Source organism: Hibiscus syriacus, unplaced genomic scaffold, assembly GCF_006381635.1.
Source record: "Hibiscus syriacus cultivar Baekdansim isolate YM2019G1 unplaced genomic scaffold, ASM638163v2 tig00012395_pilon, whole genome shotgun sequence".
NCBI classification, from domain to species: Eukaryota; Viridiplantae; Streptophyta; class Magnoliopsida; order Malvales; family Malvaceae; genus Hibiscus; species Hibiscus syriacus.
In genome coordinates, this window is record NW_024062273.1 from 22,206 (window position 1) to 38,327 (window position 16,122).

The following is a 16,122-nucleotide window of genomic DNA, read 5'->3' on the forward strand; positions in this document are numbered from 1 at the left end:
CTACATTACCAAGAAACATAAATAAATACTTTAATATGCTTATATAAATTAATACTATTAAACTTTTCAACTCATAAAATTATTTTTTAAAAAATTAAAATATTTTTTTAAAAATAATTTTTTAAAAAATATTTGAGTGATTTTCTTAATTTTTTACTCTCTGAATCCTCTGGTTTTCTCACTAAAAGCTTTCTTTATCTCTCTATTTCTTTTTCTGTCTTTGAATTTTAATTGAAGGGTTCCTATAAAAAAGTTGTGTTTTTATTTATTTATCTGGGTTTGTTCTGCAGATGTTTGATAAATAAAAATAAGCTTCTATTTTTGTTGTTCTTTCGGGGGTTCTGGGTGTTCTTTCTCAAGTTTGCTGATGGCAGTAAGTAATTATCTTAATTTTTTTTTTTTGTTTCAGTATACATGATTTTCTGTTTGTTTCTGAAGAAAATTTTAGAAAAAAAAAATTAAAACTGAAAAGTATGTAAATTCATTTTGCTTTTTGATTGTGCTAAACCTAAGCTAAGCAAGACTGTACCTTTTTCCCCTTGTTTGTTATTTAATTAAGTTTTATATGATCTATTGAGATTATTCTGTATTGCTAACACTTTTCTTTTAGGTAATTGATTTAGAGATATGAACTTGCGATACTGAGATTCTGGTCTTTTATTTATAGGCTCATAAGTGGTTGATGAACTTGCATATATCATTTGGCTTTGAATGTTCTGATCTGGGAATTTGTTGTGTTCTTTTCCCAACTATGCATCAATTTGCCATGTAAAATTTTGTGGTTTTTTTAGTTTGATAATGGAAACAGAACTTAAAGCATCCAATAATATGTGTAAGGATTTCATGTTCTTTCTAATTTTGATTGTTGGATTTTGGTTTTAGCAACGATCTCATGTACCCCAGTTTGGCAATTGGGAAGGTGAAGAGGATGTTCCCTACACAGCTTATTTTGACAAGGCCCGTAAGGGTCGAACCGGTGGAAAGATTGTAAAGGCGAATGATTCCCAACAGAACTCCGACTCGGATCATGATAATGCAGCTCTGACTAGAGCTCCTCCGGCATCAAAAACGAAAGCTGAACTGGATGAACCGGTAGGACATGGACCTGTTAGAAGGGGACATGAGCGTGGAAGGAGCAGGGAAGAAGGTGACCTCGAACAATATGTAGACTCTCCCGCACGTCACTACAATGCCAACCGCAAAGCTTCCGGGGACACTACACCTTCACGTAATGGTTGTGAAGGCCCAAAACAAGCTACGAGACCAAGGGTTGGATCCAAAAACAGCATAGATAAATCACCACTCCACCATGCAAGGGCTGCGGGGATAGGTAACATGGCATCACCTGCATGGGAAGGAAAGAATTCATGCGATAGTAGCCATGGCACTACCACGAGGTCCAGAATGAGGCCAAGTACTAGAGGCGATGTCAGTGTAAATTCTCTTTTTCAAGTCATTTCATTTTGTCATAAATAGCATAAACTTGAAAATAAATGGATTTCTCTTCATTTGAACCTCGTTATTGTCTTAGAACTTGTTGCTAACAATCTGATACGCCAGCCCGATGAAGGTGCTGCTGTTCCGAAATTCGGTGATTGGGACGAGAATAACCCGGCATCAGCCGATGGTTATACTCATATTTTCAACAAGGTGCGAGAAGAGAGGAACAACGGGGGTAGGGTACCAGACATGCCGGGTCAGCAATCTCCATACCGCACTGCTCGGAACCGGAAACCAGCTAACAGCAACGCTAAGGTATGTTGTTCGGGAATCTGTCCAATGACTGTGGTTGCTACGAATCTTATATGAGTTCCTAATTATATCCATTTCTTGCATCTCTTTTTCCTCCAGGGTTGCTGCCTTCTAGGCCTGTAAATGAACTGAACGTTCAGCGAACCGTTCATGAACCGTGCGGCGGGAAGTTCGTTATGTGCGTTTATTTATTAAATAAACGAACATGAACAAGATTTTGTGTTCGTTTAATTAAATGAACGAACATGAGCATAGGTCTCGTTCGTTCATTTACGTTCGTGAACGTTCGGTTATGTTCGTTCGGTTATGTTCGTTTATGTTCGTTCGATTATGTTCGTTTATGTTCTTTCATTTATGTTTAACCCAATCTTCTTAAATCAATTTTGGTGATCAATTTGTAAGTATTTTAAAAATATTAATTAATCTGATATTCTGATGACCAACTCTATAATTAACCCAATTTATTTGGAAACGATCGCTGAAAGCTTCAAAACAATTTATATTATAATGCAATATGAAGTTTTACAGGTTTGTTTTCATCTCTTTCTCTGTTTTATTTGGCTTAATAGTTGATATGTAAAGTTATTGCGGGTATCATTACATCTAAAACTCAAGAAAACATCATATTTCTTTATAGAAATAGATGGGAAGATAAAGGTAACAATCGGAAGTATATGAGTATCAGTAAAGAGAAAAATATATAGAATTTGCCAGAAAACAAAACAAAAGTTTCTATGCAATTTTTGAAAAAGAGTGTAATAGCGGAAATAATGGGTTTGACAGGAAGAACCCATTAATAAGTAGAAAAAACACTTTGACAATGAACTTTTGTTTTCATAGTCTTGTGTGACCTTTAGTTGTGGAGCACACTTTAGGTACGTTAAAATTTTGAATGGTGGTTTAGCAATAATATCAGTTACGATATGTAGCATCGAAGGGATTTCGGATCTATGTTATTGTCTTGTAATCCAATTTGTACCGTTCGAAATCTTCATGCTGTTAAATTTTTTACTCTGCCAACGAAAATGACCATTATTAACAAACCTCACTAAATTCTGACATTAATGTCATAAAACTTTTAGCCGGCAAATTTATTAGAATAACGTAGTGTAAAATGATTGTTCATATGTAATCATTGACCACTAAGATAAATGTTATAGCGTTAAATTAAAATCGTGTGAATCATTTAATATTTTTAAAAGATTGATCGAAATATTTGATATCTTCAAACATTTCATCACTGCTAATCAGTTCTTACACTATTTATCACTGTAGATTTGGTTGATTTGCATTGTCAACTATTTTTCATGAAAGAATAATGGAAGGTAGGGTCTCCAACGTTGATGTTCGTTTATGTTCGTGTTCATTTATGTTCATGTTCGTTTATGTTCGTGTTCGTTTATGTTCGTTTATTTATTAAATGAACGAACATGAACAAGTTATATTTCTTAATAAACGAACATGAACAAAAAAAATTTTGTTCGTTTATGTTCGTGTTCGTTTATGTTTGTCTATTTATTAAATGAACGAACATGAACATACCTCCGTTCGTGTGCGTTCGGTTCGTTTACATGCCTACTGCCTTCCATGGTGCAGGAAATAAGACTGCTAACCCATGGATTCATTCTGTGTGTGGAATATTGTAAATACCAATGAGGGGCCTCCTTCAAAGCAGAGTAATTTCTGTCAAACTACGGTTTATCATCACCACTTGTGTGCTAGTCTTCTTTGATGATAAACATTGTACTCTGTTTGGTGAACATTTTTTCCGTGCTTATGTTGTCAGTATACGACTTTCTTTTCCTTCGTTACGTTAACCTCATCACACACTTACCCGAGGTTCGAAGAATGTAGATTAGGGTAAACCATTCTCCAACGATTCATTTCATATATGAAACCCAGTGATATAGAAAAATGTGATTATATAAAATGTTTGAAGACAATGTTTATGATCCAAAGCAGCAAACGCATGGAAGGATCATCATCTGCTTCTGCAACAGGTTGTAGTAGGGAAATAGCATATTGCAACTTTGTGATCCGTCCCCTTTATTGAATGAATTTGGAAGGCTCGGCCTTGTCTAGTAGATTTCTTTCTCCATTCCGCACGACCTTGGTTTATTTCCTGCCCATTACCATACAATCTCAAGAGGCTGGTCTTCTCTTGTAGTAGCAGTTGAGAACCCATTTGTTCCATGAAGCACTGAAACGGTTTCAGTAGCCTCCGCTAGTTCCGGACTAGTAAGCGAATCAACCACATCATCTTGTTGGTATTCCAATGTGATGGGATCTCTTTAGCCCTCCAGGTAAGGGAAAACACGTACCGTGGTTGTCGTGGAAAGAAGGCGAGATATTCTTCCTTGACATCACCACTTTCTGCAGCCGCCTAATGTCTTGGTTCATCATAACCCACTTGCTGAAATCGTAGAAGATGAATTAGCTTTCAGCATGAAACAACAGATGTTAAGAAAACTATAAGCACACGTTCGTTCCGATCAGCACGGCCAAGAGCAACAAGTTTTACAGGGCGAGATAAAAGAAAACCACCAGGCAAAGAAGTTGTCACTTTGATGTAAATGCTCACAGTTCCAGTACCCCAGCCCTTTCCATGTTATGGATCTTCTAAAATGCAGACAAAAGACCCAAGTGGGGGAAGGAAAAAGGTTGAAGATGCACCTTGTAGCTCTTCGATTTTTGGATTAAAATTCGGACATATATTTATAAAACTATTAGAAGTGTCGTGAAAATAAAAATATAATATTATTAAAGTTGTATTTATAATTTAACGAGGGATAGAGTTATAAGTACATACAATAACTATTCTTAAATCAGCTATATAAAGGGGTTATGGTCCCAAAGAAATAGATAATATTGTATTTACTCTGATCTCGCCATAGAATTTATACAAACTATCTTCTTGGAGTATCACAACCAAAGGAAGATTCAAGAATTTCAACCTATTAATTAATTCATGTACGCTTCCGCATCTAGTACATTTATTCTTGATGATTTGATCCTGGTTGCTTTTCATATTTATTATGATTTTGGTTCTAACATCGATAACTTCACCGGCAGCCACGTCCCTTCTGGTTCGAATTCTTCCCTCGTTTTGGCACCATTTTTCTATTTCCTACACCACAAATATACATGAAATCTAAAAACTCCTAAACTCCTTAATCCCAAAGTTTCTTACTGTTTATGGTGTTTGTTGTTTGCTTAATATTGACAGAGCCGTCTCGGACATTTTTGGGTCCTAAGCAAAAACTCAAAAATATGCCTTTATAAAGTGAAAGTATATTTCATTACTTTGAACAATTAATTTAATATTGCATAAATAACTCATAGAAAAATGATTAAATTTTATGAAAACACATTAATTTTATTATTTTATTAAGAAAATACCTTAAATACCACTAAGAGAGAATAAATATAAAAAATTTAAATGTTTGTATGATACATAGCTTGATTTTGAATAATAAATAAATAAAAAGAATTGTATATTATTTTATTGTTAGATTGAGATTGAAGAGGACTAAAAATTAAAGAATATTTGATAAATTGAAGAGTAAGATTTGGTAAAATAAAGAAAAATATGATTAAATTTAATTCAAAATTGAATGAGTTAATAAGAGAATGAAAAAGAGGGTAAAAAACTAAATATTTTATGAAATTATAAAATTAGGGACCCTAATTATAAATATAAAAAATTGGGGGTCCTAATGATAAATATAAAAAATTAGGGGCCTGAGCAGTTGCTCATAGTTAGGGCTAAGAAAAACTTGACTTGACTAGAAATGAATTCGAATTGTAATTTCATAAACTCGACTCGATTCGAAAAAATTTCAAGTTCAAATCGAGTTGTAAAATACAACTCGAATAACTCAAAATTTTTAGTAATTAGTGGTCGAAGAGTCGAGTCTCTTAATTCTGTATGATATATGTATATCACATATGAAAGAAATATACATGTATTGTTTGTTTTATTATCAAAAATCACACATGAATGGATTGTTATATATATATGTATTGTATATGACCATAATAAACCATTTAAATTGAAATCAAATAATATCATAATATTATAAATATTGATAATTAAATTTAATCATAAACTCAAAAATTTGACTCAACACGAATTTTATAAACTCGACATGAAAAAATTTCAAGTCAACTCCGAGTTGTAAAATAGGACTCGTCAACACGAATAACTCAAAATTTTTTGACTCGACTTGATCGAACACTGACCCTTACTCATGGTGCTCCCCTTAGAGTCGACCCTTAATACTGATATAGCTAGTCAATTCGTTTCATAACCACAACTGTTGCAGTTTTTTTGTAACAAAAAGGTTTATTACTGCTATTGGTTGTCACAAACATCTTCAAACTTTTGGTGTCAGCCATTTTGTTGAAAACATTTTAATGTTTCGATATAACAAATTAAGTATAAATGAATTTTAAGATTTTACAAATGATTTTCTAAGTATATTCGATTTAATTTCTTGAATATCAAAATATTACTCCAAGTCTTTCAAAGATCAAATTTAATCCTTACTAAAGTGTAAAATTGTGTTTTAATCTTAAAATATTTTTGAAACAATTTTCACAAAGTATTTCGAACAAAAAACGAGCCTAAAATCAATTTTTCAAAAGAGTGTACCGATGCACCAATCCATGCATCGATGAACCATTGAATAAATTGAACATCAAATGCATTTTATGCATCGATGCACTCAGGTTTTATGAAAACATCGAATGCATTTTATGCATCGATGCACAGACCATGCATCGATGCACTCAGGCTTGTTTGAAACAGCGAATGCACTTCATGCATCGATGCACTCTTGACGCCAGACAGAATAGTGATTATCCTGTAGGCTAGCTCCGACAGACGATTCACAAGAGAAAATTCGCCCAAAAACCAGAGAAAAAAAGTCTCTAGGGTTTAATAAAATATTATAAAATCAATAACTGTCAAAAGCAGTCCACAAGCCGGACTGTTATAGCTAAAAAAATCGTCTTTATTCGAATTTTGCCAAAAATAGCAAAAATCGTATTTATTCGAATTTTGCCAAAAATAGCAAAATCCCGAAAATCACTCTAAATTGAAATTCGAAATAAAATAAGCAATCTCCCAAAAATCCGGTCTAAATCGGATTTAAATTGACTTCCTAATTAACAATCGAAATATTACCATAAATAGTAAAAAATAACTAAATCTAGTGATTCGGAGGGGAAAACGGCAGAATTTGAGGTTGAAAAAAAGGCCACATGGAGCGTAGCTCAATGTGGAGAGCGTGCGCGTCGAAAAGAGCTTTCCGGATTGGGGTCTTATGCGCGATTCTGACACCTGTAGCCAAAGTTATGGCCAAAAGACTGAAACATACTCAAAACGACCCCAATAAGGAACATGTCACAATCAATTCCCGCCTTTGCGCTGATCTGCCAACTCATGGTATCTCAGCGCCATCAACGTGCAATCTGACAGCTCAGCATCATCTGTCTCAGATCCCCCTGCATCAGTCGCCCCGGGTTGGAAAGAACTCGTCCTCGAGTTCAGAGTAGTGTCATCAGGATCCACAAAACAATGACTCAGGTGCTTCACATTAAAGACATCAGAAGTCTTCAAGTGACTGGGAAGTCGCAACCTGTAAGCATTATCATTGATCTTCTGCACGACCTCACAAGGTCCAATCTTCCGATCCTTAAGCTTATTATACTCACCAACAGGAAAACGATCACGAGTTAATACAGCCCAAACAAAATCACCAACATCAAAAAGTACCTGACGACGATGATTGTCGACCCGAGTCTTGTACTTGGTATTGCTCTCATGAATGGTCTGTTTCACTGCTCATGGATACCCCGAAGATACTTTGCCATCTCATCTGCTTTAGGACTGAAACGTCCTATACGTGGAATAGGGGCTAAGTCCAACACCCCGGATGGGTTCTGACCATAGACAATCTCAAATGGGCTTAAACCTGTGGTTCTGTTTTTTGATCTGTTGTAGGCAAATTCTGCCTGAGGCAATGCCAAATCCCACTGCTTCGGCTTCGTTCCTGCCAAACACCTTAAAAGGTTTCCCAAACTTCGGTTCACCACCTCAGTCTGGCCATCCGTCTGGGGGTGGTAGGCGCTACTGAAATTCAACTGCGTTCCCAGTTTCCCCCACAGGCTCTTCCAGAAATGACTGATGAACTTAGTATCACGATCTGAAGTGATGGATCGAGGAACACCATGTAAACGCACAATCTCCTTGAAATAGAGATGGGCAATCCGGTCAGCATCCATAGTCTTTCTGCAAGCTACAAAATGAGCCATCTTGGAAAACCTGTCAACCACAACAAAGATAGAATCAGAGGCCCTTTGGGTGCGGGGTAAGCCTAGTACAAAATCCATGCTGACATCGAACCAAGGAGCTTCAGGAACAGGTAAGGGAGTGTACAATCCCGCATTGGTGAGAACTCCCTTAGATCGCTGGCACACATAACAACGGTCCACATAATGGGCCACATCACTAGTCAACTTGGGCCAATAAAATTCAGAAGAGATAAGGGCCAATGTCTTATCTCGGCCAAAGTGTCCCTCATTATGGAGTTCACTTATAATTTGCTGCCTCAATGAACAATCTGGAATGCACAATTGTAATCCACGAAACAGATACCCATTATGCAAAACAAAATCATGACGGTGACCCTCAGTTACCTCCTGAAATATCCTTCCAAAGGAAGGATCAGCTGCATACATATATGTGAACGTCTCAAATCCTGCAACTTTAGTACTCATGGTGGTGAGAAGTAAGGTACGACGGCTCAGGGCATCTGCGACGCGGTTCAAACTCCCTGCTTGGTGCCTCAGCGTAAAAGTGAATTCTTGCAAGTATGCTACCCACTTGGCATGACGTCTACTCAGCTTGTGTTGGCCATTGATGTACTTCAAGGCCTCATGATCGGTAAACAGAATAAACTCCTTCTGTACTAGGTAGTGACGCCAATGCTTCAGGGACTGAACTATGGCATAGAACTCCAGATCATAAGTGGAATAATTTTTCTTTGATCCCGATAGCTTCTCACTGAAAAAAGCAACCGGACGACCTGCCTGACTCAGAACACCACCAATGCCAACGCCAGATGCATCACAATTTACCTCGAACACTTTGTCAAAATCTGGAAGTGCCAAAACTGGAGCCTCGGTCATCTTCTGCTTGACCAGTTGAAAACTGGCCTCTGCCTCCTCAGACCACTGGAAATCACGCCCCTTGAGGCACTCTGTGATAGGGGCGATCAGAGTACTGAAATTTCTAATGAATCGACGGTAAAAAGACGCCAAGCCATGGAAACTTCGGATGTCATGTAATGTTCTTGGTCTGGGCCACTCCAAGACTGCATCTATTTTGACTGATCTGCATGAACACCATCAGTAGACACAACAAAACCAAGAAAAGTCACAGAAGTAGTGAAGAAAGAACACTTCTTTTGATTGACAAACAAGCACTCCGTTTTCAGCATCTCAAAAACAGCACGGAGGTGATCGAAGTGTGAAGTCCATGTCGGACTATAAACGAGGATATCATCGAAGTAAACTACAACAAATTTCCCCATAAAAGGCCGCAAGACCTGATGCATAAATCTCATGAATGTACTGGGCGCATTGGATAACCCAAAAGGCATGACCATCCACTCATACAACCCTTGTGGCGTTTTAAACGCCGTCTTCCACTCATCTCCAGGCCTTATTCTGATTTGGTGGTAGCCGCTCTTAAGGTCAATTTTGAGAAGATCTTAGAACCAGATAGCTGATCCAACATATCATCTAGACGGGGAATTGGAAACCGGTACTTCACTGTAATTCTGTTGATCGCTCGGCTGTCAACACACATACGCCAAGAACCATCTTTCTTGGCACTAACAGAGCAGGGACTGCACATGGGCTCATACTCTCTCGGATATAGCCCCTCTCCAACAACTCTTCCACCTGTCGCTGCAACTCTTCGGCCTCCTTGGGACTGAGGCGATATGCTGGTCGATTTGGCAAACTTGACCCAGGAACAAGGTCAATTTGATGCTGAATATCCCTCATAGGTGGTAGTCCAGGAGGAAGATCCTCTGGCATCAAGTTAGAGAATTCTGCTAGCAACCGCTGCACCTCTACTGGTAAATCTGTATCCACGTCTACTGCATTGTTCTCGCAAGGTAGCAAGGCATAGACCACGTCGCCATGCTCAATCTCATCTAAAAACCTGGACATAGAAAGCAGATTAGTATTATGGGTTACTGGGGTAGGAGTAAGTCCTTCCCGCCGGGGTGCCAACACAATCTTTTTTCCCTTGATGCTAAGGGAATATGTATTCTTCCGTCCATCATGAATGACACTGCGATCATACTGCCAAGGTCGACCCAACAATATGACACGCATCCATAGACACAACATCACACCAGGCATTATCAAATATTTTCTACCAATTGAAAAAGACACCAGGCATCGCCTATCAACTGTTACCTCACTGTCTTTATTTAGCCATGACAACTTGTATGGCTTAGGATGACGGTCCGTCTTCAACTGCAATTTCTGGACAACCTCCTCGGACACTACATTCTCACAACTGCCGCTGTCAATGATCATTTTGCAGACTTTATCTGCAACTGTGCAAGTCGTGTGGAAAATATTGGTTCTCAACCAATCGTCCCCTGAATCGCCCTTGGGGGTAAGTAGACTCTTGCGAACGACCAGAGTCTCATGACCATCTCCATATAGCACATCATCAGTCTCATCATCGTCATACACGGGTTCGCCAATCTCCTCATTCTCGTCTTCCACGTTTTCCTCAATCAACAAATTTTTGCCCTTTTGACTAGCAGGCTTCCTGCAATCAGTCGCCCTATGCCCTTGTTCACCACAACGAAAACATCTAATAGTAGGGTTAGAATTACCCTGCGGTGGCTGCTGAGCAGGACGGGACTCTTGAGGGCGAACTGGTCGACTGTTGTGATCGCTCTGATCACTGGTCTCCTGTTTTGCTGTTTTTCAACAGCAAGTGCACGCTGGTATGCTTCTGAAACACTCCACAATGAATGAAGGCTGAGGACATCTTGCAAGGGCTGGCGTAAACCCCCCAAATATCGCGCCACCATCTGCTCCTCCGTCTCAGATAAATCGTTCCGGGCGACCAATTGGTAAAACTCCTCCGTGTAATCATCGACTGATCGCGCGCCCTGCCTCAACGCATGAAGTCGCTGAAATAAGGTTTGCGTGTAGCCGAAGGGAAGGAAGTGGCCCTTCATCTTCTTTTTCATCTTCTCCCAATCAGTGATCTTGGCTTTGCCCTGTCTTTCTCGTGAACGTCGTAACTGTTCCCACCACGCAGATGCTCTGCCCTGAGTTTGATGGCGATCAGTTTCACTTTCACACGATCGGGGACTTCCTTATATTCAAAAATACGCTCCACTTCATTAATCCAATCCACGAATCCCTCGGCCTGTAATGTACCAGAAAACTCAGGGAGATCGACCCGAAAACCGAGGTCTCCATGACGCTCCTCCCGACCACGGTGCTCCCGGAATCCTGCGCCCCGGAATCCTGCGCGATTGTGATATGGGTTTTCGAAAGTGGAATTTGTATCGTGATCAGAGGCCTCACGATCCTCTAAATCCTGCGCCGCTAGGCGCTGGGTTAATTCTGCGACTTGCCTCTGCAAATCCGCAATCATCACATCCTGAACGCTGCGATCACGGCGTTGGGCTTCCTCATTCGGAACCTGCTCACGACGACCACGACCACGACCTCCAGCCATTGAAACTGGTGAAATTTCCCAAGAAGATGTTGAAGCTCTGACACCAACTGACGCCAGACAGAATAGTGATTATCCTGTAGGCTAGCTCCGACAGACGATTCACAAGAGAAAATTCGCCCAAAAACCAGAGAAAAAAAGTCTCTAGGGTTTAATAAAATATTATAAAATCAATAACTGTCAAAAGCAGTCCACAAGCCGGACTGTTATAGCTAAAAAAATCGTCTTTATTCGAATTTTGCCAAAAATAGCAAAATCGTATTTATTCGAATTTTGCCAAAAATAGCAAAATCCCGAAAATCACTCTAAATTGAAATTCGAAATAAAATAAGCAATCTCCCAAAAATCCGGTCTAAATCGGATTTAAATTGACTTCCTAATTAACAATCGAAATATTACCATAAATAGTAAAAAATAACTAAATCTAGTGATTCGGAGGGGAAAACGGCAGAATTTGAGGTTGAAAAAAAGGCCACATGGAGCGTAGCTCAATGTGGAGAGCGTGCGCGTCGAAAAGAGCTTTCCGGATTGGGGTCTTATGCGCGATTCGACACCTGTAGCCAAAGTTATGGCCAAAAGACTGAAACATACTCAAAACGACCCCAATAAGGAACATGTCACAATCAATTCCCGCCTTTGCGCTGATCTGCCAATCATGGTATCTCAGCGCCATCAACGTGCAATCTGACAGCTCAGCATCATCTGTCTCAGATCCCCCTGCATCAGTCGCCCCGGGTTGGAAAGAACTCGTCCTCGAGTTCAGAGTAGTGTCATCAGGATCCACAAAACAATGACTCAGGTGCTTCACATTAAAGACATCAGAAGTCTTCAAGTGACTGGGAAGTCGCAACCTGTAAGCATTATCATTGATCTTCTGCACGACCTCACAAGGTCCAATCTTCCGATCCTTAAGCTTATTATACTCACCAACAGGAAAACGATCACGAGTTAATACAGCCCAAACAAAATCACCAACATCAAAAAGTACCTGACGACGATGATTGTCGACCCGAGTCTTGTACTTGGTATTGCTCTCATGAATGGTCTGTTTCACCTGCTCATGGATACCCCGAAGATACTTTGCCATCTCATCTGCTTTAGGACTGAAACGTCCTATACGTGGAATAGGGGCTAAGTCCAACACCCGGATGGGTTCTGACCATAGACAATCTCAAATGGGCTTAAACTGTGGTTCTGTTTTTTGATCTGTTGTAGGCAAATTCTGCCTGAGGCAATGCCAAATCCCACTGCTTCGGCTTCGTTCCTGCCAAACACCTTAAAAGGTTTCCCAAACTTCGGTTCACCACCTCAGTCTGGCCATCCGTCTGGGGGTGGTAGGCGCTACTGAAATTCAACTGCGTTCCCAGTTTCCCCCACAGGCTCTTCCAGAAATGACTGATGAACTTAGTATCACGATCTGAAGTGATGGATCGAGGAACACCATGTAAACGCACAATCTCCTTGAAATAGAGATGGGCAATCCGGTCAGCATCCATAGTCTTTCTGCAAGCTACAAAATGAGCCATCTTGGAAAACCTGTCAACCACAACAAAGATAGAATCAGAGGCCCTTTGGGTGCGGGGTAAGCCTAGTACAAAATCCATGCTGACATCGAACCAAGGAGCTTCAGGAACAGGTAAGGGAGTGTACAATCCCGCATTGGTGAGAACTCCCTTAGATCGCTGGCACACATAACAACGGTCCACATAATGGGCCACATCACTAGTCAACTTGGGCCAATAAAATTCAGAAGAGATAAGGGCCAATGTCTTATCTCGGCCAAAGTGTCCCTCATTATGGAGTTCACTTATAATTTGCTGCCTCAATGAACAATCTGGAATGCACAATTGTAATCCACGAAACAGATACCCATTATGCAAAACAAAATCATGACGGTGACCCTCAGTTACCTCCTGAAATATCCTTCCAAAGGAAGGATCAGCTGCATACATATATGTGAACGTCTCAAATCCTGCAACTTTAGTACTCATGGTGGTGAGAAGTAAGGTACGACGGCTCAGGGCATCTGCGACGCGGTTCAAACTCCCTGCTTGGTGCCTCAGCGTAAAAGTGAATTCTTGCAAGTATGCTACCCACTTGGCATGACGTCTACTCAGCTTGTGTTGGCCATTGATGTACTTCAAGGCCTCATGATCGGTAAACAGAATAAACTCCTTCTGTACTAGGTAGTGACGCCAATGCTTCAGGGACTGAACTATGGCATAGAACTCCAGATCATAAGTGGAATAATTTTCTTTGATCCGATAGCTTCTCACTGAAAAAAGCAACCGGACGACCTGCCTGACTCAGAACACCACCAATGCCAACGCCAGATGCATCACAATTTACCTCGAACACTTTGTCAAAATCTGGAAGTGCCAAAACTGGAGCCTCGGTCATCTTCTGCTTGACCAGTTGAAAACTGGCCTCTGCCTCCTCAGACCACTGGAAATCACGCCCCTTGAGGCACTCTGTGATAGGGGCGATCAGAGTACTGAAATTTCTAATGAATCGACGGTAAAAAGACGCCAAGCCATGGAAACTTCGGATGTCATGTAATGTTCTTGGTCTGGGCCACTCCAAGACTGCATCTATTTTTGACTGATCTGCATGAACACCATCAGTAGACACAACAAAACCAAGAAAAGTCACAGAAGTAGTGAAGAAAGAACACTTCTTTTGATTGACAAACAAGCACTCCGTTTCAGCATCTCAAAAACAGCACGGAGGTGATCGAAGTGTGAAGTCCATGTCGGACTATAAACGAGGATATCATCGAAGTAAACTACAACAAATTTCCCCATAAAAGGCCGCAAGACCTGATGCATAAATCTCATGAATGTACTGGGCGCATTGGATAACCCAAAAGGCATGACCATCCACTCATACAACCCTTGTGGCGTTTTAAACGCCGTCTTCCACTCATCTCCAGGCCTTATTCTGATTTGGTGGTAGCCGCTCTTAAGGTCAATTTTTGAGAAGATCTTAGAACCAGATAGCTGATCCAACATATCATCTAGACGGGGAATTGGAAACCGGTACTTCACTGTAATTCTGTTGATCGCTCGGCTGTCAACACACATACGCCAAGAACCATCTTTCTTTGGCACTAACAGAGCAGGGACTGCACATGGGCTCATACTCTCTCGGATATAGCCCCTCTCCAACAACTCTTCCACCTGTCGCTGCAACTCTTCGGCCTCCTTGGGACTGAGGCGATATGCTGGTCGATTTGGCAAACTTGACCCAGGAACAAGGTCAATTTGATGCTGAATATCCCTCATAGGTGGTAGTCCAGGAGGAAGATCCTCTGGCATCAAGTTAGAGAATTCTGCTAGCAACCGCTGCACCTCTACTGGTAAATCTGTATCCACGTCTACTGCATTGTTCTCGCAAGGTAGCAAGGCATAGACCACGTCGCCATGCTCAATCTCATCTAAAAACCTGGACATAGAAAGCAGATTAGTATTATGGGTTACTGGGGTAGGAGTAAGTCCTTCCCGCCGGGGTGCCAACACAATCTTTTTTCCCTTGATGCTAAGGGAATATGTATTCTTCCGTCCATCATGAATGACACTGCGATCATACTGCCAAGGTCGACCCAACAATATATGACACGCATCCATAGACACAACATCACACCAGGCATTATCAAAATATTTTCTACCAATTGAAAAAGACACCAGGCATCGCCTATCAACTGTTACCTCACTGTCTTTATTTAGCCATGACAACTTGTATGGCTTAGGATGACGGTCCGTCTTCAACTGCAATTTCTGGACACCTCCTCGGACACTACATTCTCACAACTGCCGCTGTCAATGATCATTTTGCAGACTTTATCTGCAACTGTGCAAGTCGTGTGGAAAATATTGGTTCTCAACCAATCGTCCCTGAATCGCCCTTGGGGGTAAGTAGACTCTTGCGAACGACCAGAGTCTCATGACCATCTCCATATAGCACATCATCAGTCTCATCATCGTCATACACGGGTTCGCCAATCTCCTCATTCTCGTCTTCCATGTTTTCCTCAATCAACAAATTTTTGCCCTTTTGACTAGCAGGCTTCCTGCAATCAGTCGCCCTATGCCCTTGTTCACCACAACGAAAACATCTAATAGTAGGGTTAGAATTACCCTGCGGTGGCTGCTGAGCAGGACGGGACTCTTGAGGGCGAACTGGTCGACTGTTGTGATCGCTCCTGATCACTGGTCTCCTGTTTTGCTGTTTTTCAACAGCAAGTGCACGCTGGTATGCTTCTGAAACACTCCACAATGAATGAAGGCTGAGGACATCTTGCAAGGGCTGGCGTAAACCCCCCAAATATCGCGCCACCATCTGCTCCTCCGTCTCAGATAAATCGTTCCGGGCGACCAATTGGTAAAACTCCTCCGTGTAATCATCGACTGATCGCGCGCCCTGCCTCAACGCATGAAGTCGCTGAAATAAGGTTTGCGTGTAGCCGAAGGGAAGGAAGTGGCCCTTCATCTTCTTTTTCATCTTCTCCCAATCAGTGATCTTGGCTTTGCCCTGTCTTTCTCGTGAACGTCGTAACTGTTCCCACCACGCAGATGCTCTGCCCTTGA

The 16,122-nt window shown here is 40.8% G+C and overlaps 1 protein-coding gene across 2 annotated transcripts; it reads left to right on the forward strand.

The window, feature by feature from the left end:
• The first annotated feature begins 229 nt into the window (after positions 1-229).
• Positions 230-1,812, forward strand: LOC120205382 (RPM1-interacting protein 4-like). Of its 2 annotated transcripts, none has more exons than XM_039205272.1 (3): positions 230-373; positions 883-1,434; positions 1,561-1,812. In XM_039205272.1, exons 1-3 carry the CDS (start codon positions 368-370, stop codon positions 1,807-1,809), a joined length of 807 nt encoding a protein of 268 aa, XP_039061203.1. In that variant the 5' UTR covers positions 230-367; the 3' UTR covers positions 1,810-1,812. The 2 variants fall into 2 exon arrangements, with proteins under 2 accessions (XP_039061203.1, XP_039061204.1); XM_039205273.1 differs by having other exon boundaries at positions 883-1,428.
• Positions 1,813-16,122: the final 14,310 nt, after the last annotated feature.